Consider the following 21,302-nt stretch of genomic DNA (forward strand, 5'->3'; position numbering starts at 1 on the left):
GTTCATTTACAAAATTCAATCTTATTATATGTAAGATATATTTATAGAAATTATTTATAAGCGTCCTTAAAATTGTCACATAAATATCAAGTTATTTTCTTAAATCTTTTAAATGTAAAAACATTTGAACTAATATTAATTTATATATAATTAAAAATCAATTTAAAATAATAACTTTAATTATATATTGGCATTTTTTAAATAGTCAAATATATACAAAATATTTACAAAAAATAAGTTATTTTTCATTGGCAATAATAAGTTTAAAGCATAATTTAATAATCAGAAACAAAACTTTTATTTTAAATAATTCTATATAAAAAAATATTCCAAAAAAAAAATAAATATAAAAATATATAATTTTTTAAAAAAAATACAAAAATTTCAATTGCTCGCGCACAAAATCAACCATGTCTAATTAAAAAACTTAAAACATCAAAATAAATTAAGTATTTATTGACCAGCACTAGTTCTTTTAAATCATTAATATGGAAGTTTTATTAAAATATACTTACCTAAAAATAAAAACGTATGAATAAGTGATAACATCTACTCAAAGATTTTAAAGTTTTATAAATATTATAGAATATCATAAATCATGACATATTACTAATTCAATATCCCAATAAATCCAATCATTTTTATTTTTTTTTCACAAATCAATGTAAAACTTATGTTTAAATGGAGGAAAAATATCTTTATCTCCTATATACTTTGATTCTTTTATATTTTGAGTCTATTATCTAATATTTATAAACAGCAAGATCAGTATGTTAATAAGTCCAATTATATTATTAAAAAGCAATTGCAATTTTTGATATTTATATATAATATTTCCTTAATCATGTATTCAAAGATGCATTTTTCAATGAGGCCTTTTGACAAAATAGGACCATAAGCGCCTACTTAAAATCTAAGTATTTATTAGAATCTTTATGCTAAATTTTATAAGTTAGTGAAAAAATAGCATTAAGAAAAAACATTAAGTCGATTAAAGTCATTGGCTTCAATAAAAAAAACGAAATTGAGCACCTACAAAATTTATAGGATTCATTAATTCCTTACATATCTCATGATTTTTCAAAATTAATAACTTATAAAAACAAAAAATGAAAACAAATTAGCAATCAGTGAAAATACTAACACTGAAAAAAACTGATAGAATGCTACCAAAATCATTTTTAGAAGTATAGAAAGAATTTCCGAATAATTTAATTATAAGAACAATCAATATCTATCGATAAAAAAAACATTATAAAATAATTTCAAAATGCCTCAAATTCCATATATACAGTAAGCATAATCTTTTGAAAAGCTTTCAGAGTGTAATTAAAATTCTAATTTATATATAGTTTCCAAAAAAAACGAACAGAAAAAATTGATTGGATTGAACCATTGAAAAAATTTATTCAAGATACATCTATTGATGAAAATCAATATATCAATGTGATTTTTATTCTCTTATTGAAAAAGACGCACTTATATTTAGGAATGTAATATTCTTAATAAATTACGTCAAGATATACAAGAAGAAAACATGGATGTAATAAACCTAAACATGCTTTATAAGTATATCTCAATATATAGTATTATATCATTTTATTAATTGCAGCTGCCAGATACTACGGACAACTTGAATTTTTAGGTCTTAGATTTCCTATAGATGAAAAGAATATACGGATTTTATTTACATGGTAATAATAGTTAGATATTTTATTTAGTATAATATAATTATAAAGGTACTGCGCATTTACAAATACAGCCATATCGCAATATTCATTAGCATACGAAAAGGCATGTGTTATGTTTAATATTGCAGCAACGCTTTCTACAATAGGAACAACACGAGACAGATCAAAAGAAGATGAAATCAAAAAAGCATATCATTATTTTCAATCATCAGCTGGAATATTTGAGTTTATAAACACAAATTTTTTGCATGCTCCAAGTTTTGATTTGGAAAAAGATAATATACAATCTTTATGTGAAATTATGCTTGCTCAAGCTCAAGAAGTCCTTTGTGAGAAACAAATAAATGAATCAAAAAAACCTAGTATAATATACAAACTTTGTGCACAAACAGCTTGGTACTACGAGAATATTATAAGCAAAATTTCTAAAAATGTACAAAAAAAAATTTTTAAAAAATATTGGTTACAACTTTGCGAAGTACATTTTTGTTTTATCCTAACTAAATGTTAATAATGTTAGATAAAACAGAAATACTACAGCTCTATAGCGCATTTAAATAAAGCTTTAGTTGATGAAGAAAATAATAAATATGGGGAGGCTTTAGCACATTTAGCAATAGCGAGTACACAAAGTCGCGAAGCTTCTAAACTTTCATTATCCTTACTTTTGTCAATATCTACTTCTGATAAACAGAATTTTGATCCAATGTCGTATTTTAATAATATAATTAAAAATCTTTCTATGCAAATACAAGAAAAGAAAAATAAATTAAATCACGATAATGATTATATATATTACCAATCTATTGTTAGTGAAGAATCACTTAAACCTCTTGAAAGACTTTCAATGGCAAAAGCAACTCCTATCCAAGAAATATATGTTAATCAAAATATACAAGAATTAATTGGACAAGACATTTTCTATAAGTTTATACCAATATCTATTCATGAAAGCGTCTCTTTATATTCAGAAGAAAAGGCAAAACTAATTAGAAAAGAATTAGAAAGATGTGAAACTGCAGATTTAGAATTGGATATAACGTTAAGTCATTTAAAATTACCTGACTCCTTAAAACAATATAAATATAATGATTCAATAATAATAAAAGAATTATCAAGAGTTCCTGAAGAAATTATTGAGTTATCGAAATCTATACTTGATCAAGAGAGGGATTGTAAAGTTTCATCACTTATTAACAGTCTTTTAAATCTGAAAGAAAAAATAAATATAGATCTAAATGAAATAGAATTTATTATGAATGAGGAAGAACAAGAATGTGAAACAATGAGGGTAGTATTTATATTTTTATTATTAATTACTGATATATACTAGGAAAAATATTTGCACAAATGGTCACAGATTCCGTCTAGCTCATTGACTTTATTAATGAAAAAACAACTATCCTTATACAGAGAAAGTCTTTCTTCATATGCTAATTTACATTCACAATTAATATCTGAGTACAATTCTTTTGCTCATCAAATAGCTACATTAATTGAAGGAGAAAAAAATATTGAAAAAAATTATGAACAAGAAATTAAAAAAGCTATTCAAAGCTCTCAAACAAACCTTTTGGATCTTGATGATTCTAGTGATATTCAAAATGAAGTAAATAAAATAGAAGATATGTTAAAAAAACTAAATATTATCAAAAGGGAGAGGCAAACAACTTTAAAAGATTTAAAGGAAAAAGTACAATAATTTACAATACAAATATTTAACTAAGTTTATATATCTAGATATGTGATGACGACATTTCAAACATATTAATTCTAAAAAAAGCAAAACCGGACACAGAAAAACAAATTTTTTTATCAGAACTTGAAAAATTTAAACTTCATGAAACTAGACTATCTGAAACTATTTATCATCAAGCTCAAATACTTCGAAACCTTACATTAGATTTTGAAAATTTACAATCTATTTCATCAAAGTCACCTATTATTCAGAAATGGACCAAAATAACTGAAACAAATACAAATGTTTCAAATAATTTTAAAGGAACATATAAAAAATACTTCGATATAAGATCTAGAATTTTGTAAAGTCCAACAGTATTGTTTTTATATCACTAATATTATAGAGATATGATTTCATCCTATAAGGAACTGAAAAGCCTTTCCAGTTTACTTTTACTAAATACCAAAAAATTTGTAGATGATCGAAGACACGAAGGAGCAAACATTTTGTTTCATATAAAAGCTACATCTTAAGAAAAAATATATAAAAGATAAATAAAAATTTGATATTGTTTAAATATAAACTAATTACATTATTTAAATGCACTTATCTATTAGTAATGTATATAGTTATCACGAAAAACATTCATCCAAATAATACTTAAAGCTACTGTCATTAGAATTTACCGGGATTTTACATATAATAATATTGCTAAAAATGATAAGTGGTCCTGCAAGAGGAGCACCAAATTTAACACTTTTAAATATAAACCATTCCGTAATAAAATAAAATATCACAATATAATATGTCCATAATATTATTTCATAAAATATTCATATATATTATTTCATAAAATATTCATATATATTATTTCATAAAATATTCATATATATTATTTCATAAAATATTCATATATATTATTTCATAAAATATTCATATATTTTTACACAGAATTAGACATATGATATGCTCCATAGAATCTTATGATTACTGAAACCAATGTCCATGTTCCAAAAAGCCTTGTTCCCAAGGGATTTACTAATCATATATATATATATATATATTACTACAAATAATACTTATTTACCCTGATCATAAGCACCACTATATACACGTTGTGTTAACTTCAAACTAATATATGTTTGAATTGTATTAAAAAAAGCAATTATAGATATAATAAGATTCCATTTTGGCAAATATCCTTCCGGTAGTCTATCTAATAATATTTTTTATCTAATTTTTTGATTTTTGCCGATAATATTTATCATCAAACCTAGTAGTTTATAGTTTTACCTCTAAAAGATGAAAAACCAAGGGAATTTAGCAACAAATGATCAATATTTTTTAGAAGATTCAAATACTAATAGAAAACCATTTGTTTATATAGACTTTGAGGATGGAATAGAAACTGTTTTAAAAAACATAAATATATATGTTAGTAATGAAAAGTATTTCATATAATAATCAAATGAGCTCCGGGTTTTTTGATTTAATATATAGGAATACTTATATAAGTACACTAGAAGAACCTATTTATATGACAATTGTACTTTGGAATCTATTATGTTATAAACTAATATAAAGTATAACAATATTAAAATAATAGGTATCGGAGCAAAATATATACTATTTCCTTATAAAGATTGCAATATCTTACATAACTGTATTTTTTCAATAATATCATCCATTCAATTAATTAATTATTTTAGGGAATTTGTAGGGTCCATTTATTTTTTGTTTTATTTTTTCTTTATATTTATCATTAAAAACGTTAAAAAATGAATAAATCAATATTTTTACAGGAGTTTTCTGTATCATCTGGGTGAACAAGTTGGTTATAACTTTAAATCTCAAGCTTTTAAAAGTTTCAATGTATACTTTTTTCAAATTACAAATTAACTATTAAAAGAAATAGATCACTGTTTCAATCGATATGTATTCCTGGATATTCTTTATTTCCTTTTGTTATTTGCACTATATTCGTATCTCTTAAACTTTTTATTTTTCGTCATTAATATATACCAAAATTTTTTTACACATACTATTTTAATTAGATTTCTTCTAACAATTGTTGCATATATCTGTTCAACTTACGATTTGTTTATCTTTTATAATTATTATTTTCTAAATGTTTATAGCATCACTTAACATTATAAACAATTTTTCTTTCGTTAAAAGAAATATTTTTGCTATTTATCCTCTTTTTCTCTGTTATTTTTGTATTATATTTCTTTCTTTTTATATTTTACTCATTAAAATTAGTAATATCATAGATTATTTTTTTAGAATTCATATAATTTAGGTTCTCAAAAAATATAATTACGGATTCGTATTATTTCTGTACTTTATTTCTATGTATTCGGTATTCTTTTAAAGTTTTTTTATTTTTCATTACAATTCTATGAAGATAAATAGGTTCACTACTTATTTATTTTGATCTAATTGGCAACATTAAAAACTTTAATAATATACCCATAAAAAAGCTATTTGTATAGCTTTTTCCTTTATATTTAGAATTATTATTAACTATAAGATTTATATATTACTAGTATATATTTATTTTTATTAAGGACATTTTTTTTAAAAAATTACAACGGAAATACTACAAAAAACAATACAAAAACAATTTGGATTCAATATATATCCAATACAAAAATATTGATATATTTTTCAACAACTATTAAAGTCTTAATAACTACCAATACATCCTATATATATTAGCCCATTCCTTTAAATAATTTAAAACAAATAAATGTTTGCTATATATAAAATAATATATATATATTCTTTATGTATACTTTAGATGTAATCTTTTTTTCAATTTTTATCTGCTCCAAAAACAGCAAATCTACTGTCTTATCGATTGTCTATTTCTCTATAAACTATCTGTCATGTTATTGTGCGTCGAATGCGCTCATCCTGTTACAAGCCTTTATACAGAATATTCAAAGAATAATTTTAGACTAACACAATGTGTATGAATCTTATTAAATTTAGACTTGACTAATCAGTTAGCCACTTTGTAAAGGATTTGCCGACAAGTATGTGGAGTTTGATTATGTTATTATAACAATTGATTTAATGCTTATAAAACCCCAAGTAAGTCGTTCTTTTATTGTTTTTTCTAATAGAAAAGGTATACCGACATCTATTATTTAATCAACTTGGAACACAAGATAATCGTTTTAATGTGTTAATAATTAATAAATCATTGAATCTAATTTTTATAGCCCTATATTGTTCGCTTCTGGCCTTTATTAATACTTTTTGATGTCTGTAAGACTTTGATATATTTTGGTTCAATACTTTTTACATCAAATAGATCTTATGTGGCTACGAGCTGATCGGCAATCAGGACAAAGTATATCAACATCTACATCTTCACAAGCTATTTTGTCAAGCATAACAAAATGCCTGTATTTTTTAATTATATGTCTTCTAGAAACTATTTCTTTCCATTGGGGGCCTAGAATGTTGGCACGACAATGGTTGGGATGGCAAAGGAAAATTTTATTATATACTTCCAGCATAACTTCATTAACCAGTTTGCAGACCTAATGCCATTTCTACTGCAATTCTTGTTTCTTCAGGAGCCCGATTACTACCTGTATTAATGATTATATGGTCTTATGATACACCAACAGCTAACCAAATCATTGAATGGGTTGTGCTTTATAGTAACTTCGAGGCAATCAAAAGTCATTTTTATTGATTAATATACATAAATAACTAATTTATCCAGTTCAACTAAACTGCGGAGACTTAAAAGCTTTAATTTTAGTTCTTTCTGGTGGGCTATCTAGGGCATTGGTTTTTTCTTTCTTTCTAAAATATACACTTGATATTCCATTGAGAATTCATCTTCAAAATCGCTGGCTTCCATGGAGTTGTTTCAATAAATGTATCTACAAAATCTCTTAAATATTTATATTTATGCCAGAACTTTGGACCATAACGAATTATTTACACCTTTAAAACAATAACTAAACCGATAATCACTTTTTTAACCTAGTCAACTTGCTTTTTGTGGTGCCAACTATAAACATCTTAGTAATAGGCACTTTGTCTAGAAAATAATACCAAAGGATGTAACTGTGCAAGGTATCTAATTACTTTAATTATTTATATTTATATATATGGAAATTTTACGTAATAGCCCATATTAAATAACAAACTACCAGTGATAAAATCAATACCACTCTTCCAACTCTGAGTTATCTAATGTTAACTATACTATTCTCTGCCACACAAGTACAATAGCAAAATTGCACCAAAATACCACTCACCTTTGTGATTCATCCAATGATCGTTTATAAGCAAGCCAACTTATTAGTCCAAGTATGAGCCCTACCGCAATCACACTACCGGACATCTTCTAATATAATACCATATATATATACTGTTCCTGTTATAATCAAGATCTCGATAAAATATTCGTAGGTTTTTATAAGCTATCAGTATACCTATTTAAATATAGGGTTATATTTTAAACATAGGGTTAAAAGACTTAAGCTCTAATCATTTCTTATCAAACTGATGGAAAGAACAGCAAAATTAGTAGCAACAGGTCAAAAAATCTTTAAGACTTTAATAATAGCAGCGAAGAAAAGCTGCGAAAAAATAAAAACATCAAGTAATGTTTTTTATCAACCAAATAATTATAGGGTTTCATTAGAATATAATGTTCAAGTTGCAAAAGAACTCATAAAACAAGGTAAAATACAATAAATTAGTTAATATCAAACAGATTTAAGTATTAATTTCTAGTTTGGATTCAAGAACGACTGAGACCACCCTCAGTTGCAGAAATTAAGTATACATATAGAGAAATTCCTAAATATACAAACATTTCATATTTTTATTCTTTATCACAAAAAGAATGGATTCAGCTTGGCATTTTTTCTCTTCAAGTATACGGGTTCTTTAAAATTGGGGAGATTATTGGGAGACGTCATATCGTAGGTTATAAAATCTAATAATATTATTATAGTTTGGTAATGGTAAAACATTTAAAAAATAATATTTTTAAATTGCAATTTGTTTTAAGATAAATAAGTGGAATTTGTTTTATTTGAAATATATAATGCTTTTGAAATGAAAGTCTATTTCTTTAAATCAATTATTAATACTTGTATTTTTTTTATTATGAATTGAAAATGTGCAAATCGGTGTCCTTTGTGGAGGAACTCGCTTAAGTTTTTGCTTTACTTTTTTCGGGATTTTAGGAAGTAAATTAATCATCCATTCGGGAACTTCAGAACCTGATCTTTGCATAACATGAACAATACTATTACTAGATAGTAAAGATATAGATAATTATAAAATAATACCTTCGAAGATATTTAGTGTCTGAAGTTGAAAAATAAGTAATAGCTTTTCCGAATCTACCAGCTCTTCCTGTTCGACCAACCCGATGAATATAGCTTTGAATTGATACAGGAAAATCATAGTTAATAACAAGTGTCACTCCTTTAAAATCTATGCCTCTTGACATGATATCCGTACAAATCAAAACAAATATTTCTCCCTGTCGAAATCTATAAATCAAAGAATCTTTTTGTGCTTGTGTTCGTTCACCATGCATTACATCAATATTAAATCCTTCTAATTTAAGTTCATTATATAATTCATTAGCCCGTTCAACAGACTGTACAAAAATAAGTACAGGGGGTTGGAAACCTCCTTCATGAATTAATTGTCTCAAGGCAATTAATTTTCCTTCTTCCGAGCCTACATGAACAAGCCTTTGTTCAATTGTGTTAGTAGTCGTGTCTCTATTCATATTTAAATCAAAAAAATTAAAGAAAAAAACGCACTTTTTTCCAACAATGAGACGAATAGGATGATTCATAATAATATTCAAAAGATTTTCAACACTAGAAGATATTGTTGCAGAAAATAAGGACTTTCTTACATTCGAAGAGAAATATGTAATAAGCCTATTAGTTTGCTCTATGAATTCATGATCAAACAATCTATCTCCTTCATCAAAAATAAGGTGTCGCACACTATAGAATTTAATATTAAGTTTAGTTATCAAAAGATAATACTTTTCATAATTAAGATTTTTTTCAGAAATTGCTTTTAAAACCATTTGAGGAGTAGAAACTATAATATCATATTTGGAGTTCACAATATTAGAAATAGTAGATCTTCGGAGATGACAAATTTTAAACTTTTTACCATTAGTAAGTTGCTTGATTTCTCTATAAATCTAATAATTAATAATATTGAATAACAACGAAAATACCTGCTTGGAAAGCCCATTAACAGGAGTAATTATTAAAGCACGAAACCCTTTATCAGAGTGTTTTTTAAGATCAAGCAATATTGGTATAACAAAAGCTAATGTTTTACCAGATCCTGTAGGAGAACAAACAAATAAATCTCTGCCAGAAACAGATATAGGAATAGCCTGCATCTGAACAGGAGTAGGGATTTCAAATGCACATTTTTTGATATTTCTTCTAATGAAATCTGGAAACAATAATTGTTCACTCATTGCTGAAAATGTCATTATTGGTGGTGGAACATCATTTCCTGTTATACGAATATGAAATAAACGTCGGATCCTTTTAGCTTCTTCATCTGAGTACGGAAACAATGGATATTCTATATTAACTTCATTATTTTTTATAATATCAGATTTTTTATCTATTTTCATAAAAATATAAACATATATAAAACTTCAATATTTTATACCTTCGTTATCTTTTAGTTCTTCTATTTTTCTCTTTTTAAGATTTGTTCCTCCAGTTAATATTGAAAAAGCATCCATATGTTTAAGTACTTCGGTTTAAGAATTTCAAAAGAAAAAAATTACAAAATATGTATTTATTTATTATAAAACAAAACACACAAAAGTTCTCTAAATGCCAGTTATGATATTTAATATAATAATAGAAATATATATATATAACTTTTTTTTTTTATAAAATTAAAAAAACTATTAATTTTTAAAATTCCCCATTAATAATAGATAGTTTAAGAGAGGATTCCAACATCTTAAAATGAGGATTCCCAAATAGATGAATATTTAATATCGATAAATTTGAAACCATTAGATTTATTACCTATATTTTATAAAAGTAAATAGAGCAAAACTATTAATCTCCTAGATTGTATACCCTAAACTAAATACCCAAAAAGTAATGCAAACAGATATTATTGCTTAAAGTTACCCAAAAATATCGGATGAAAATATGATTAAATAATTATAAATATTCCACAAAATGATAAGATACGTCAATTTACCATTAATAAACAATCTAGTCATCCACTGTCCCATCACGAGGACGATACTGGACATTACGACGATCGAGCTGTTCAATTATCTCCTCAGGTAATCGTCCTTGTACACGAATAGCATAAACACCACCAACAAACCGATTAATACGCTGCCACTTAGCTACCCAAGATTCCGTGGGCTGCATTACAGCAAGAACGCCTTCATAAATAGGTGATGTACACTCTTGCACAGAATCTTCTGATGCTGAAATCTGAAGAAGCATTTCACAATTAGGACATCCTGACTTTATTAGCTGCAAAAAACCTGAAAAAAAGATTAACCCTGTGATAAAAAGTGTTTATATGAAAGGATAATGCCACATAAGAGACATGCACGAAGATTTTTTCGTTCTGCTGAAAGTACGGATGTTAAAACTGCCATTTATTTCTATACTTTTTTATAATGAATTTTAAGATATACAAATGTCGAGTCGTTTTCGAGCTTTGAAAATATTAAAAATATCTTTTTGACAATATTTATATTTCATTAAGAAAAACATATGTATTTTATAAACTATTAAAAATACTACTACTTTCTGTTCATAAACAAATGTTTATGAATGTTCATACATCCTGTGATATATAATTCATAATATTAAACAATGTTTATTTCGATAATACTTCTACATGTTAATATAATTTTAATAATCTATATACTAATCTACAATTTAATTCCTGATGTATTTTTCTGTCTTTTTTTAACCTATGAAAACATACTATATCTTATGATTTTGATCATATTCATATATAAAACAATTTAATAAAACTTATCTCTTAAAGTAATGAAAAAACATTTTTAAAAAAAAAAAACTATTATTGTTTATTTAGATATCACAATTATAAGCAAATCTTTAAAAAATTTATTGTCTTTTAATCAATATATATCTTTAATGAGTATAATTAAAATATTACTAAAATTAAAATATAAAAAGAAAAGGATCTATATACAATGATGACTCTTAATAGCTTATATTTCGTTTTATAATGACAATGTTATATAATTTTCTACAACTGATTATCAAAATATCAAGTTTCCACTTTTTCAAAATATTTACAATTTTAATACATTTTACAACTTTTAATAAAAGTAATAATATTTAGAAACACTAATTAATTCATTTTAAAATCAAATATATTTTTTATCTTGAACATTAAGAAATTTAAAAATAAACATAATTTCTTGACTTAAATTATTAAAATTTTCACTCAATTACTTTCTATAAAAATAATGTTTTTCAATCAGCAATCTATCTCAATCTTCAAATATAAAATATCTTTAAAAAATAAAATAATAAAATATAAAAAAACTAATATAATTTCTAAATTGCATGACTTTCTACACTCTTATAATATGAAAAATAACTAAATATAAACCTATTTTAAAATTTTAATAAAAATATACATTACATGTGCATATCGGTCAACATTATCTAGTTATATGCTATTAATATAAACAATTATATATTTTTTATCTGATAATAGGTCTTTTTAAAGACTTTTGTTTTTGAAATATATTGTTTTAAGTAAATAAATATTTTTTACTATTTACATTAATTATCTTTTATTGATTGGTAAAATAATTTCGTATAGAAAAAATCGAAAATTTTAAAATACTATGCATTTTAAGGTATAAGATTGACTTTCTAATAAGAAATATAATTAATAAATAGTCCATTACACATATTCCTTCCTCAAAGGAATTCTTGGATATTGTTTTATCCAAAACTCAACGCAAAACACCGACAGTTATTCGTCCAGGATTTAAAATTTCTCGTATTCGGTTGGTTATTGCCAATTAAAATGACATTTTTAAGATTTTTAGAGGTTTTTATACTCGAAAAGTTGTATTTACAAAGGATACATTGGAAAAGAAGCTTCAGGATATTCTCGATGAATTTCCTCGACTGGATGATCTTCATCCATTTTATGCAGACTTACTAAATGTTTTATATGATAAAGATCACTTTAAAATTGCTTTATCACATATTGCAACAGCAAAGCATCTTATTGATACAGTAGCACGAGAATATGTTCGTTTACTTAAATATGGAGACAGTTTGTATGATCCATAGTGATTTAAAAGCTTATTGCTAATATCCTCAAGATATCGTTGCAAACAGTTAAAAAGGGCAGCTCTTGGACGGTATGTTAGAATTTGGAGATGGAATAAACTAATAATTAAGAATGGCGACGATTCTGCGCCGTCAAAGTCAGGTTTTAACATACTTAGAACAAGTTCGTCAACATCTTGCAAGACTCCCTTCAATAGAGCCAAATACTCGAACTTTGCTTATTTGTGGCTTACCTAATGTTGGAAAATCATCTTTTATGAATAAAATAACACGAGCAGATGTCGAAGAAGCTCCATATCCTTTTACAACAAAATCTCTTTTTGTCGGGCATATGGATTATAAATATTTGAGATGGTACGATTTTTGAATATATTCTAATTATTTTATGTTGATAATCTTTTAGGCAGGTGATTGATACTCCAGGTATTCTGGATCATCCATTAGAAGATATGAATACTATAGAAATGCAAAGTGTTACTGCACTAGCTCATCTTCGAGCATGTATTCTTTATTTTATAGATTTAAGTGAACATTGTGGGTATTCTCTCGAATCTCAAGTAAAATTATATCATAATTTAAAGCCGCTTTTTTCTAACAAAGTTACCATGCTTATTATTAATAAAATAGATCTTATGCATCCAGATAATTTAGATGAAAAAAGAAAAGCATTGCTTCAATCAATTTTGGATGACGAAAATGTACAAATGGTCGAAACCAGTTGTGTAACCGAAGAAGGAGTAATGAATGTAAGAAATATAGTATGTAATATATATGATTTATCTTCTTACCTCCTTACTTTTAACTAGTGCTGTGATAAATTATTAGAATCCAGAATAGAAGTAAAGCTTAAAGATAAAAAAGTGGACAATATCATGAATAGAATTCATCTTGCAAAACCTGTAATAAGAGATAGTATTGAGAGATTACCAATTATACCAAATGGTTCAAAAGATAGAAAACCGTATGATTGGAATGATCCTAATAGAAGAAAATTAGAAAAAGATATAGAAATGGAACATGGAGGTCCCGGTGTATACAATATTGATCTTAAAAGTAAAAATAACAAAATTTTTACTATTACTAATTATACTAGAAAATTACATACTTGAGAACCCTGAATGGAAGCTAGATATTGTGCCTGAATTATTCAATGGAAAAAACATATATGACTTTATCGATCCTAATATTGAAACCAAGCTTGCTGAATTGGAACAAGAAGAAAAAAAACTTGAACAAGAAGGCTTTTATGATTCTGATGAAGAAATTGTATGTTTAAAAAATCATATTGCTTTAATAATGCATTATTAGGAGGATGAAGAAGACACTAAAATATTAGAAAAAGCTAAATTTCTTAAAGAAAGAAATGACTCTATAAGAAGAAAAGCTAAGTCTAAAAAAGCATTAAACAATAGAGCTATCCTCCCTCGTACTATAGGCCTAAAATCGGTTTCAGAAATGAGTAAACATTTAAGGTCAATTGGATTAGATACATCATTTATACACGAGCGCTTAAATTCACAGTCAAAGGAAACCTCAAGTTCAAAACAACTAAATGAAGATATTGAAATGAAAAATGTTTCTAATGAATCACATTCTAGAATTCCAAATAAAAATCGTAATACTAATGGTATTGCTGATCCTTTGACAAGATCAAAGGCAGAAAAATTGGCTAGATTATATCAGCGTAAATTAAAACATCTTGCCATGGCATCAGAAAGCGATAGACGCGTTTTTAATAAAAAACCAAAACATCTTTTTTCAGGAAAACGTAAAGCAGGAAAAACAGATAGACGTTAATATTAATATTCGATTATTATATAATATTAAAACAAAATTTAAAAAAATAACATTTAAAATCAAAATAAATTATTATGTAAAACATTTAAATTATCATGTAAAAACAAGAATTTATAAATTACTATTTAAAAAAATAATCAAATTATACACAATTTCAATTCAAACCAATTAAACCACATTTTTTTTTAGAAAATATCATATCAAAATTCTATGATATTACCTAACAAATATTAACACATATTTATTGAATTATAATAAGTACATTGTTGATAAACGTTCGGACAAGTTTAATAAAGTCTAAAAAATATAAAAAAACAGTTAAATATAATATTATAAAACCTCATAAGCTTCCTTATGAAAACAAAGTTGAGCATCTATAAATTCTTTGAATTGTAAAATCTAAAAATTATTATTTATAAATTAAAATCCATATTATTACCAATTCTGGAATCTCTAAAGCATTTTTCATAATTTGCATTGCCTCTTCAACTGCAGTTACAAAGGCATCTTCTGCATGCTCAATATCACGGCATAGCTGTTCATGTTTTTCAGGTCTTACTGTTTTTGCTGATGATTTGAATGAATCGAGATCTATACGCTTGACATTAACATTTTTTCTAGCTTTAGCTACACAATTAAAGACTGTGGACAAATTTGAAGCAAGATATTCATTAAAAGAGGTAGATATCCGTGAATCTTGCTTTAGACGAGAATTGCCAACTACCATTCTCATCAATAACAAAAAGAAAGGGCTCTTAATGTTTTACTTTTGTCTTGCGTATCTGCATAAGCTATTAAAACATCTTTCAGAGGGTTTGAATCATCCAGCTGCTCAGAACTCGATATAGCCGCCCTGGAGAGAGCATGAGCTAATGTTTTTGTAACACCTTTACTCGTAGGCTTTAAAAATGCTGCTTGTACCTCCGTAGCGGAATGTGCTGATGCCAAATTCTGAACTTTTTCCTGAATTGACTTCGAAAATTCGCTAAATGTTTCTCGCTTTAAAAATTAGCTATAAATTCAACATATAAAAACATTTTTACAAGATTTGCTGGATAATCATAAGACTCATTGTCATATGTTGACCTATATCAATATTTAAATCCCTTTTTACCATGCACAAGACATACGTGACAGACAAAAGCTTGGAATAAACAACTTTAAGCTGATCAACATGACATTCCAATTCCAAATATTCTTCCGGAAGTTCTGTCTATTTCATACACTATAAATAATCATCATTAATAATGAAATAACGGCATACCAAATTATCTACTGTTCCAATAGTTTCGCGTACAAGTTGCGCCGTCCTCTACAAAACGTATTAATATTAAGTCAAGTCTATAAAGATAATATTAATATTTAAAGTGCTTACCTTTGCCAGCGGTGAAATACCTGAAAATGACTTATTAAGGTTGATTGAATGAAGACTTTTAAAAGCGTCCATTATAAATAAAAAATAATACTAATAAACCTTTTTTTCTAAAAAAAATACCTCTAATTTATTAACAAGTAAATATAGATTACTTTAAAATACCGACAAATAGTAAAAAAAATTAAAAAAAGATGTTTCTACTACCAATTTCTAGAAAAAATCATAAAAAACAGGCAAAAGCACTTAAGGAAACTTATATGAAAATATATTCTGGCCTAATAAACAAAAACTAATAGAGTTAGTCCAGAAGCCTTTCTAAACAAGAAATTTGAAGAGTCAAAAAAGATATATTCTATAAGAAAACACCAAATTAAGGCAGTACATACGATATTACACCTTTCCCTGCTTAGAAAAGAGTTTTTAAATGCATGTTGTGCATTTTCTATTTTGATTCGTTGCCGAGAGATTCGTTTATACGATATATGGGACGTTGGACTAGAAATTCTTAAACATATTGATCCTGATCAGCAAGAAAGATATCTTAAAGGGTTGATGGCGTTTTATCAAGGTCCTATACGTTCTGATTCATCAAAAGATAAAGTTGTATATGTATAAATTTTTAAAAAAATAATATCAATTTAATGAAGATTTAGGGAGAAGAATTCCTTAAAGCTCTTATACTTTTATATATTGAAAAAGGAGAATTTGAAAAACTTTTGAATATCCTTGAAGAGTAAATTATTTTTTTTTTTAAAAAGCTAATTAAATAAGTTATTTATTATCTGCACCATATAGTGAAAATTCATTATTTTATGAATATGCAGGGATGGCAGCATTAGAATTAAGTCAGAAGACGACAATTACAACAGAAAGCAAACGATTTTATGAAAGAGCAGAATATATGTTTCAAAAAGCTAAAGAAAAGAATAAAAATATTTCTTATGAGAATGTTTTTAATATGTTTTCAAACAAGAATAGCAAAACAGAGAATTAAATCATCTTTTATATTAAAACATATGATATTTTACAAAATAATTTATGCGAAAATTCGAATCATAAACTATAAATATTTTTAGAGTCAGTAATCCATATCTAGATAAGTATTATCAGCAATAAATATTTATTGCATTACCACATAAATCTTTGAAGGCTTCCAGGTTCGGATTCCCAAATAAACGGTTTATATAAAAATATATTTGTTGTAATATAATTAATATACAAAAATAAAAATACTTCTGCATATAATCTTAACTTATGAGAACTTCGAATACTAAATCTCCATAAAAGATATGGTGTTATAAAATATCGGAATTCTAGTAATGATACAAAGCCCAAAACTAAAGTTGTAGCAATTGTAAATAATAGAATATATGAAATTTTATGATAAAACATCAATTTATTCAAAACAGCCCACATACTAGCATAGTAAAATGGTGCAGCTATATATTTTGCCATTGGGTGAACTTTAATAAGTCTTCTCCATATATAAAATGTATAATGTCTATTATCTGACATAAGAAATGGATGTTCTTTCCTATTTTCGTTAAGAAAAAACTTGAAAATTTCCTAATATACGTATTGTAATATATAATTAATTCCATAATAATTATAATTACACATGTACGAAAACATGCCAATTTACTTCCGAATGACCATTTGAAAAAATGTGTAATAGTTCTATTAGTTAAGAGGTATGGAGATCCCCAAAATGCTGTAAAAATCGAAAAATAAAATAATTGTGGCAAATGTATCATAATAGTATGATTTGTCTTATCGCCTACAATATTAACAAAAAATAATCTAAACTAAACCATACCCAGAACAACACCTCCATTATAAAGAAGAAATACACCAAATAAAAATACAACAATAATGTATGGCCATATAACTTCTATTATTTGCTTATATTGTTGAAACAAAAAACGATACAACGACTTAATAAAGCAAATATAGTCTTTATATTAATAAGCCTTTCTCTCAAAACACTTATCCTACCAAAAAAGTTTGCATTATATGCAGGCACATCATATACCATAAATTCCTGGTTACTTGATTTTATAGATCTATTAAGAGGAAAAACAGAAATACCAATTAAAAATAAAACCCATACAATATTTGTCTGTCTAATTGTCAATGAAAAAAAAGAAACCTAGATGCATAAGTAATAATAAAATATGTATAGGCTAAAACTATAGCACTTGTTTTATACTGTTTTCTTAATGCTAAAAATAGTGATAAAAATACAACAAATGTAGACATAACATCAGTATAATATAAAAAAGAATAGAAATATAATAATGGAAATTGAGCTAGTATTATCCCTTCTACTTCATCCATCTCTGTTGACTCATTCTGCCGAAAATATGTTATAACTTTACCAAAGCATAATCCACAAAGACTTCCTGTTATAGTATTTAACATCCTAAAAACTGACAAATCACATCTATTTATTACATCTGGTATAGCACAAAGTATTATCAAGTGTATCCAGTACCTACAACCTATAAATCATATACCTAATAGTCTAAAATATCTACATTCCAGGAGGCGTAGTGATCTTATCATTCCATTTTAAATAATTCCCTTGGAAATATTCTTTCATCTGATTTACATGAAAAATCTCATCCTAAACATTTTAGATATAGTTTTCATAGATCTTTCTAATTGAAAAATCCATTTATTTACCATGTAAGGAACTAATACATGCTTCTGAATTGAAAATGCATATTGATAACGAAGCGCTTCTATTTGAAGTGCTAAGTTTTTTAGCACCATAATATATATCAAAAGCACAAAATAATATATATCTAATAACGTTCGGTATAACCCAATACAAAACTGCCTTTTCCTGATTAAAAAAAGATATTTGTATGAAAGATAGACAGACAAGAGTTATTATTTATATATTATATATATTTTTATAAAAGCATAAGATATTATTAAAGATGGGACTTTTGATATCAGGCACGCCACTTTCATGGCAAGAAACACAACAACAAGCAGATTACGTACGGCAACAAGGCATCGAGGTATAGGAAAATCCTATAAAATATATAAATAGTTGTAAAGATAGTAGCAATTTCTTCATATATGGAAAGAAGCAAAAAAAAAGAAAAAAAAACAACTACTTTGGGGAGATGAGGTATAGAAGACAAAGAATGAGTATATTGTGCCAATATATGTTGAATAGATAGAATATATGTTAATATCTTATGATGACAAGAACAAAGTTGCTTCTTTATCACTTCAACAAAATAATATTCTTAAAAAAATTGAGAATTATAAAAAAGCTTTTGAAGATCCTAAATTACTGAATTATGGAGAAACGTAAACACATTTCTAAAAAGGGTATTAATAACAATTTAAATGTAGAAAAAAAGATATTCTTCCGTCTTTTCATTCAGAATATGGAAATTACATGATTGAGGGGGTTCCAGGTATTCCTTATGGAGAAGAGATTGAATCATTATTAGATATTGAAAAAAATATGAAAAATAGGTCATAAATATATATGGAATATGAAGAAGGGCTTATTTTTCATAGACGAGTTATAATTAAAAAACAAATCAAGCCAAATGAAATTATTTTAACACTTACATCTTTCCCTAGACTAGGAGCACCAGACGTATTTACGGATCCATATTATCCTCCAATGGGTCATATATCGTGCAGCTTGTTTTTACCAGATGAAATTATCAGTCCTCATGTTCGATTTCCTACATTAACTAAAAATATTCGGCTACGCCGAGGCAGAAAGGTAATTATCAATGTGCCCATCTTCATTGATGAGAATACGTCTCTGCCTTTTATTGACGAAGCAATTTCCTTTTTAAATACGGCTTGTCCTGAATCTGTAGAATTATTACATGAAATTATAAAACCAAATCATATATATATGGATAGCATGTGTTTTGGTATGGGATGCTGTTGCTTACAAGTTACTTTTCAAACAACAGATATATCACAAGCAAGAATTCTCTATGATCAATTAATACCTTTGGGACCTATTATGCTATCATTAACAGCGGCATCACCTGCTTATAAAGGCTATTTATCTGATCAAGACTGTCGTTGGAATGTTATTTCAAGGTGTGTTGATGACCGAACGGCTGAAGAAATGGGAGAAGAGGTAAAGTTATTTCATATTCTATGTATTGTTGATAAAATAGCCCTTAAAAAACAACAGATTTGTTATTTCTAAAAGTAGATACGATTCTGTTGATTGTTATATTGCTAATGACGCAAAAAATCATCCAAAATATAATGACATAAAGCTTATTGTAGATGAAGAGATTAGAGAAAAATTAATAAATAACGGTACTTTTTTTTTTTTTCTTAACGCTTCTAATTATAGTAGGAGTAGACGAGCTTTTAGCAAATCATATTTCTCATCTTTTTATTCGGGATCCTTTGGTTATTTTTTCAAATCTGCTTATTCAAAATAAAGAAGAATCAGGGCATTTTGAAGTAAGAATTTATTTTTTTTTAATTAATCTTAAATTATAGAATATCCAATCTACCAATTGGCAGGCATTACGGTTTAAACCACCACCTCCAGGAACTGATATTGGTTGGCGTGTAGAATTTCGTACTATGGAAATTCAACTTTCTGATTTTGAAAATGCAGCGTATTCTATTTTTGTTAACCTTTTGACTCGTATAATCTTATTTTATGACTTAAATTTCTATATTCCAATATCTAAAGTAAATTATAATTTTATTTTTTTAATAACAGATTTAATCTTTATAGGTAGATGAGAACATGAACATTGCTCATCATAGATCATCAGTATTAACAGAAAAATTTTGGTTCCGAAAAAATATTTTTTCAATTAATTCATGTTTTATAAAACAAAAATCTTCATTAAAAAATCAACAATTTAGTAAAACAACATCCAAAAACATTAGAATACCTCAAGTTAGCAATGAATCTGATGAATATGAAAAAATGACAATACATGAAATTATTAATGGTCAAGATAATACTCATAATGGTTTTCCAGGACTTATTCCACTAATTCACGACTATTTTAATTCTATTAATCTTTCTCAGGAAACAAGACAGGTTCTTGAGAAATACTTGGAACTTATAGAAAAAAGGGCAAGCGGTAAATGTCTTTCTATTTGCAACATTTATTTATAGTAATAAAATTAGGAGAATGGCAAACAACAGCATCTTGGATTCGTTCATTCGTAAGAAATCATCCTGAATATAAAAAAGACAGCGTAATTTCTCAGAAAATTAATTACGATCTTATTAAAAAAGCTGAAAAAATATCAAACGAGTTTGGTAAAAATCAGAAATTAACCAACTACTTTTTAGGTATTGCATAAATATTCTATATAAATATGAAACTATTAACTCTATTGCAATCTTAATTGCATATATTTCATACATA

At 26.2% G+C, this 21,302-nt stretch overlaps 12 protein-coding genes across 12 annotated transcripts; 6 read left to right on the forward strand and 6 right to left on the reverse strand.

Annotated features, from left to right (window-relative positions):
- Positions 1-1,240: 1,240 nt before the first annotated feature.
- Positions 1,241-3,951, forward strand: T552_03443 (hypothetical protein). The gene is made up of 8 exons (XM_018371946.1): positions 1,241-1,293; positions 1,353-1,569; positions 1,620-1,694; positions 1,740-2,169; positions 2,212-2,982; positions 3,025-3,384; positions 3,432-3,733; positions 3,776-3,951. Exons 2-8 carry the CDS (start codon positions 1,538-1,540, stop codon positions 3,903-3,905), a joined length of 2,100 nt encoding a protein of 699 aa, XP_018224197.1. The 5' UTR covers positions 1,241-1,293; positions 1,353-1,537; the 3' UTR covers positions 3,906-3,951.
- Positions 3,952-4,264: 313 nt separating this feature from the next.
- T552_03444 (hypothetical protein) lies at positions 4,265-5,172 on the reverse strand. Its single transcript, XM_018371947.1, has 3 exons — positions 5,030-5,172; positions 4,460-4,588; positions 4,265-4,410 (listed from the first exon to the last, which is right to left on the reverse strand). Exons 1-3 carry the CDS (start codon positions 5,058-5,060, stop codon positions 4,316-4,318), a joined length of 255 nt encoding a protein of 84 aa, XP_018224198.1. The 5' UTR covers positions 5,061-5,172; the 3' UTR covers positions 4,265-4,315.
- Positions 5,173-6,263: 1,091 nt separating this feature from the next.
- Positions 6,264-7,293, forward strand: T552_03445 (hypothetical protein; the record flags this gene model as incomplete). Its single annotated transcript, XM_018371948.1, has 7 exons — positions 6,264-6,347; positions 6,388-6,471; positions 6,509-6,562; positions 6,603-6,648; positions 6,695-6,916; positions 6,963-7,070; positions 7,115-7,293. The coding sequence occupies 7 exons, from the start codon at positions 6,264-6,266 to the stop codon at positions 7,291-7,293; spliced, it is 777 nt and encodes a 258-aa protein (XP_018224199.1).
- T552_03446 (hypothetical protein) lies at positions 7,255-7,796 on the reverse strand. The gene is made up of 5 exons (XM_018371949.1): positions 7,659-7,796; positions 7,522-7,581; positions 7,453-7,477; positions 7,323-7,408; positions 7,255-7,277 (listed from the first exon to the last, which is right to left on the reverse strand). The coding sequence occupies exons 1-4, from the start codon at positions 7,742-7,744 to the stop codon at positions 7,385-7,387; spliced, it is 195 nt and encodes a 64-aa protein (XP_018224200.1). The 5' UTR covers positions 7,745-7,796; the 3' UTR covers positions 7,255-7,277; positions 7,323-7,384.
- A 67-nt stretch (positions 7,797-7,863) lies between these two features.
- Positions 7,864-8,394, forward strand: T552_03447 (hypothetical protein). The gene is made up of 2 exons (XM_018371950.1): positions 7,864-8,086; positions 8,140-8,394. The coding sequence occupies exons 1-2, from the start codon at positions 7,909-7,911 to the stop codon at positions 8,346-8,348; spliced, it is 387 nt and encodes a 128-aa protein (XP_018224201.1). The 5' UTR covers positions 7,864-7,908; the 3' UTR covers positions 8,349-8,394.
- Positions 8,395-8,441: 47 nt separating this feature from the next.
- T552_03448 (hypothetical protein) lies at positions 8,442-10,193 on the reverse strand. The gene is made up of 6 exons (XM_018371951.1): positions 10,075-10,193; positions 9,623-10,026; positions 9,423-9,586; positions 9,189-9,380; positions 8,703-9,146; positions 8,442-8,659 (listed from the first exon to the last, which is right to left on the reverse strand). The coding sequence occupies exons 1-6, from the start codon at positions 10,148-10,150 to the stop codon at positions 8,488-8,490; spliced, it is 1,452 nt and encodes a 483-aa protein (XP_018224202.1). The 5' UTR covers positions 10,151-10,193; the 3' UTR covers positions 8,442-8,487.
- Positions 10,194-10,595: 402 nt separating this feature from the next.
- Positions 10,596-11,088, reverse strand: T552_03449 (hypothetical protein). Its single transcript, XM_018371952.1, has 2 exons — positions 10,942-11,088; positions 10,596-10,900 (listed from the first exon to the last, which is right to left on the reverse strand). The coding sequence occupies exons 1-2, from the start codon at positions 11,039-11,041 to the stop codon at positions 10,641-10,643; spliced, it is 360 nt and encodes a 119-aa protein (XP_018224203.1). The 5' UTR covers positions 11,042-11,088; the 3' UTR covers positions 10,596-10,640.
- Positions 11,089-12,238: 1,150 nt separating this feature from the next.
- T552_03450 (hypothetical protein) lies at positions 12,239-14,572 on the forward strand. Its single transcript, XM_018371953.1, has 9 exons — positions 12,239-12,286; positions 12,330-12,439; positions 12,482-12,718; positions 12,764-12,802; positions 12,843-13,085; positions 13,135-13,489; positions 13,538-13,784; positions 13,825-13,997; positions 14,040-14,572. The coding sequence occupies exons 1-9, from the start codon at positions 12,275-12,277 to the stop codon at positions 14,526-14,528; spliced, it is 1,905 nt and encodes a 634-aa protein (XP_018224204.1). The 5' UTR covers positions 12,239-12,274; the 3' UTR covers positions 14,529-14,572.
- A 286-nt stretch (positions 14,573-14,858) lies between these two features.
- Positions 14,859-15,975, reverse strand: T552_03451 (hypothetical protein; the record flags this gene model as incomplete). Its single annotated transcript, XM_018371954.1, has 7 exons — positions 14,859-14,927; positions 14,968-15,248; positions 15,296-15,527; positions 15,572-15,614; positions 15,659-15,741; positions 15,793-15,840; positions 15,904-15,975. The coding sequence occupies 7 exons, from the start codon at positions 15,973-15,975 to the stop codon at positions 14,859-14,861; spliced, it is 828 nt and encodes a 275-aa protein (XP_018224205.1).
- Positions 15,976-16,409: 434 nt separating this feature from the next.
- On the forward strand, positions 16,410-16,943 carry T552_03452 (hypothetical protein). The gene is made up of 3 exons (XM_018371955.1): positions 16,410-16,512; positions 16,557-16,636; positions 16,675-16,943. The coding sequence occupies exons 1-3, from the start codon at positions 16,456-16,458 to the stop codon at positions 16,895-16,897; spliced, it is 360 nt and encodes a 119-aa protein (XP_018224206.1). The 5' UTR covers positions 16,410-16,455; the 3' UTR covers positions 16,898-16,943.
- Positions 16,944-16,987: 44 nt separating this feature from the next.
- On the reverse strand, positions 16,988-18,724 carry T552_03453 (hypothetical protein). Its single transcript, XM_018371956.1, has 7 exons — positions 18,589-18,724; positions 18,441-18,529; positions 18,094-18,397; positions 17,899-18,052; positions 17,720-17,857; positions 17,479-17,680; positions 16,988-17,437 (listed from the first exon to the last, which is right to left on the reverse strand). Exons 1-7 carry the CDS (start codon positions 18,676-18,678, stop codon positions 17,032-17,034), a joined length of 1,383 nt encoding a protein of 460 aa, XP_018224207.1. The 5' UTR covers positions 18,679-18,724; the 3' UTR covers positions 16,988-17,031.
- A 78-nt stretch (positions 18,725-18,802) lies between these two features.
- T552_03454 (hypothetical protein) lies at positions 18,803-21,283 on the forward strand. The gene is made up of 10 exons (XM_018371957.1): positions 18,803-18,932; positions 18,980-19,045; positions 19,094-19,230; positions 19,276-19,401; positions 19,447-20,032; positions 20,073-20,220; positions 20,261-20,370; positions 20,410-20,607; positions 20,654-21,011; positions 21,059-21,283. The coding sequence occupies exons 1-10, from the start codon at positions 18,849-18,851 to the stop codon at positions 21,235-21,237; spliced, it is 1,992 nt and encodes a 663-aa protein (XP_018224208.1). The 5' UTR covers positions 18,803-18,848; the 3' UTR covers positions 21,238-21,283.
- The last annotated feature ends 19 nt before the right edge of the window (positions 21,284-21,302 follow it).

Source organism: Pneumocystis carinii, assembly GCF_001477545.1.
Source record: "Pneumocystis carinii B80 chromosome Unknown supercont1.17, whole genome shotgun sequence".
NCBI lineage: Eukaryota > Fungi > Ascomycota > Pneumocystomycetes > Pneumocystales > Pneumocystaceae > Pneumocystis > Pneumocystis carinii.

What these genes read in the sequence shown, in the direction of transcription:
- T552_03443 (XM_018371946.1), top strand. Translation starts at nt 1,538, where the DNA reads ATGGATGTAATAAACCTAAACATGCTTTATAA. An exon ending in ATTGGTTACAACTTTGCGAA is followed by an intron (nt 2,170 to 2,211) that starts GTACATTTTTGT and finishes TAATAATGTTAG; the next exon opens with ATAAAACAGAAATACTACAG. An exon ending in TAAAAGATTTAAAGGAAAAA is followed by an intron (nt 3,385 to 3,431) that starts GTACAATAATTT and finishes TTATATATCTAG; the next exon opens with ATATGTGATGACGACATTTC.
- T552_03444 (XM_018371947.1), bottom strand. Translation starts at nt 5,060, where the DNA reads ATGGATGATATTATTGAAAAAATACAGTTAT. An exon ending in TATTGAAAAAATACAGTTAT is followed by an intron (nt 4,589 to 5,029) that starts GTAAGATATTGC and finishes AAATATTATTAG; the next exon opens with ATAGACTACCGGAAGGATAT. An exon ending in TAGTGGTGCTTATGATCAGG is followed by an intron (nt 4,411 to 4,459) that starts GTAAATAAGTAT and finishes ATATATGATTAG; the next exon opens with TAAATCCCTTGGGAACAAGG.
- T552_03446 (XM_018371949.1), bottom strand. Translation starts at nt 7,744, where the DNA reads ATGTCCGGTAGTGTGATTGCGGTAGGGCTCATACTTGGACTAATAAGT. An exon ending in TATTTAATATGGGCTATTAC is followed by an intron (nt 7,478 to 7,521) that starts GTAAAATTTCCA and finishes TAAAGTAATTAG; the next exon opens with ATACCTTGCACAGTTACATC. An exon ending in TTGCACAGTTACATCCTTTG is followed by an intron (nt 7,409 to 7,452) that starts GTATTATTTTCT and finishes AGATGTTTATAG; the next exon opens with TTGGCACCACAAAAAGCAAG.
- T552_03447 (XM_018371950.1), top strand. Translation starts at nt 7,909, where the DNA reads ATGGAAAGAACAGCAAAATTAGTAGCAACAGGTCAAAAAATCTTTAAG. An exon ending in AAAAGAACTCATAAAACAAG is followed by an intron (nt 8,087 to 8,139) that starts GTAAAATACAAT and finishes ATTAATTTCTAG; the next exon opens with TTTGGATTCAAGAACGACTG.
- T552_03448 (XM_018371951.1), bottom strand. Translation starts at nt 10,150, where the DNA reads ATGGATGCTTTTTCAATATTAACTGGAGGAACAAATCTTAAAAAGAGA. An exon ending in AGAACTAAAAGATAACGAAG is followed by an intron (nt 10,027 to 10,074) that starts GTATAAAATATT and finishes TTATGAAAATAG; the next exon opens with ATAAAAAATCTGATATTATA. An exon ending in TTAATGGGCTTTCCAAGCAG is followed by an intron (nt 9,587 to 9,622) that starts GTATTTTCGTTG and finishes ATTAATTATTAG; the next exon opens with ATTTATAGAGAAATCAAGCA.
- T552_03449 (XM_018371952.1), bottom strand. Translation starts at nt 11,041, where the DNA reads ATGGCAGTTTTAACATCCGTACTTTCAGCAGAACGAAAAAATCTTCGT. An exon ending in TAAACACTTTTTATCACAGG is followed by an intron (nt 10,901 to 10,941) that starts GTTAATCTTTTT and finishes TAATAAAGTCAG; the next exon opens with GATGTCCTAATTGTGAAATG.
- T552_03450 (XM_018371953.1), top strand. An exon ending in CTTAAATATGGAGACAGTTT is followed by an intron (nt 12,719 to 12,763) that starts GTATGATCCATA and finishes AATATCCTCAAG; the next exon opens with ATATCGTTGCAAACAGTTAA. An exon ending in ATACAATATTGATCTTAAAA is followed by an intron (nt 13,785 to 13,824) that starts GTAAAAATAACA and finishes TAATTATACTAG; the next exon opens with AAAATTACATACTTGAGAAC.
- T552_03452 (XM_018371955.1), top strand. Translation starts at nt 16,456, where the DNA reads ATGGCGTTTTATCAAGGTCCTATACGTTCTGATTCATCAAAAGATAAA. An exon ending in CAAAAGATAAAGTTGTATAT is followed by an intron (nt 16,513 to 16,556) that starts GTATAAATTTTT and finishes ATGAAGATTTAG; the next exon opens with GGAGAAGAATTCCTTAAAGC. An exon ending in CTTTTGAATATCCTTGAAGA is followed by an intron (nt 16,637 to 16,674) that starts GTAAATTATTTT and finishes TAATTAAATAAG; the next exon opens with TTATTTATTATCTGCACCAT.
- T552_03453 (XM_018371956.1), bottom strand. Translation starts at nt 18,678, where the DNA reads ATGGTGCTAAAAAACTTAGCACTTCAAATAGAAGCGCTTCGTTATCAA. An exon ending in ATGTATTAGTTCCTTACATG is followed by an intron (nt 18,530 to 18,588) that starts GTAAATAAATGG and finishes TAAAATGTTTAG; the next exon opens with GATGAGATTTTTCATGTAAA. An exon ending in ATATAATGCAAACTTTTTTG is followed by an intron (nt 17,858 to 17,898) that starts GTAGGATAAGTG and finishes ATTAATATAAAG; the next exon opens with ACTATATTTGCTTTATTAAG.
- T552_03454 (XM_018371957.1), top strand. Translation starts at nt 18,849, where the DNA reads ATGGGACTTTTGATATCAGGCACGCCACTTTCATGGCAAGAAACACAA. An exon ending in AGAAAAATTAATAAATAACG is followed by an intron (nt 20,221 to 20,260) that starts GTACTTTTTTTT and finishes TAATTATAGTAG; the next exon opens with GAGTAGACGAGCTTTTAGCA. An exon ending in TCTATATTCCAATATCTAAA is followed by an intron (nt 20,608 to 20,653) that starts GTAAATTATAAT and finishes TAATCTTTATAG; the next exon opens with GTAGATGAGAACATGAACAT.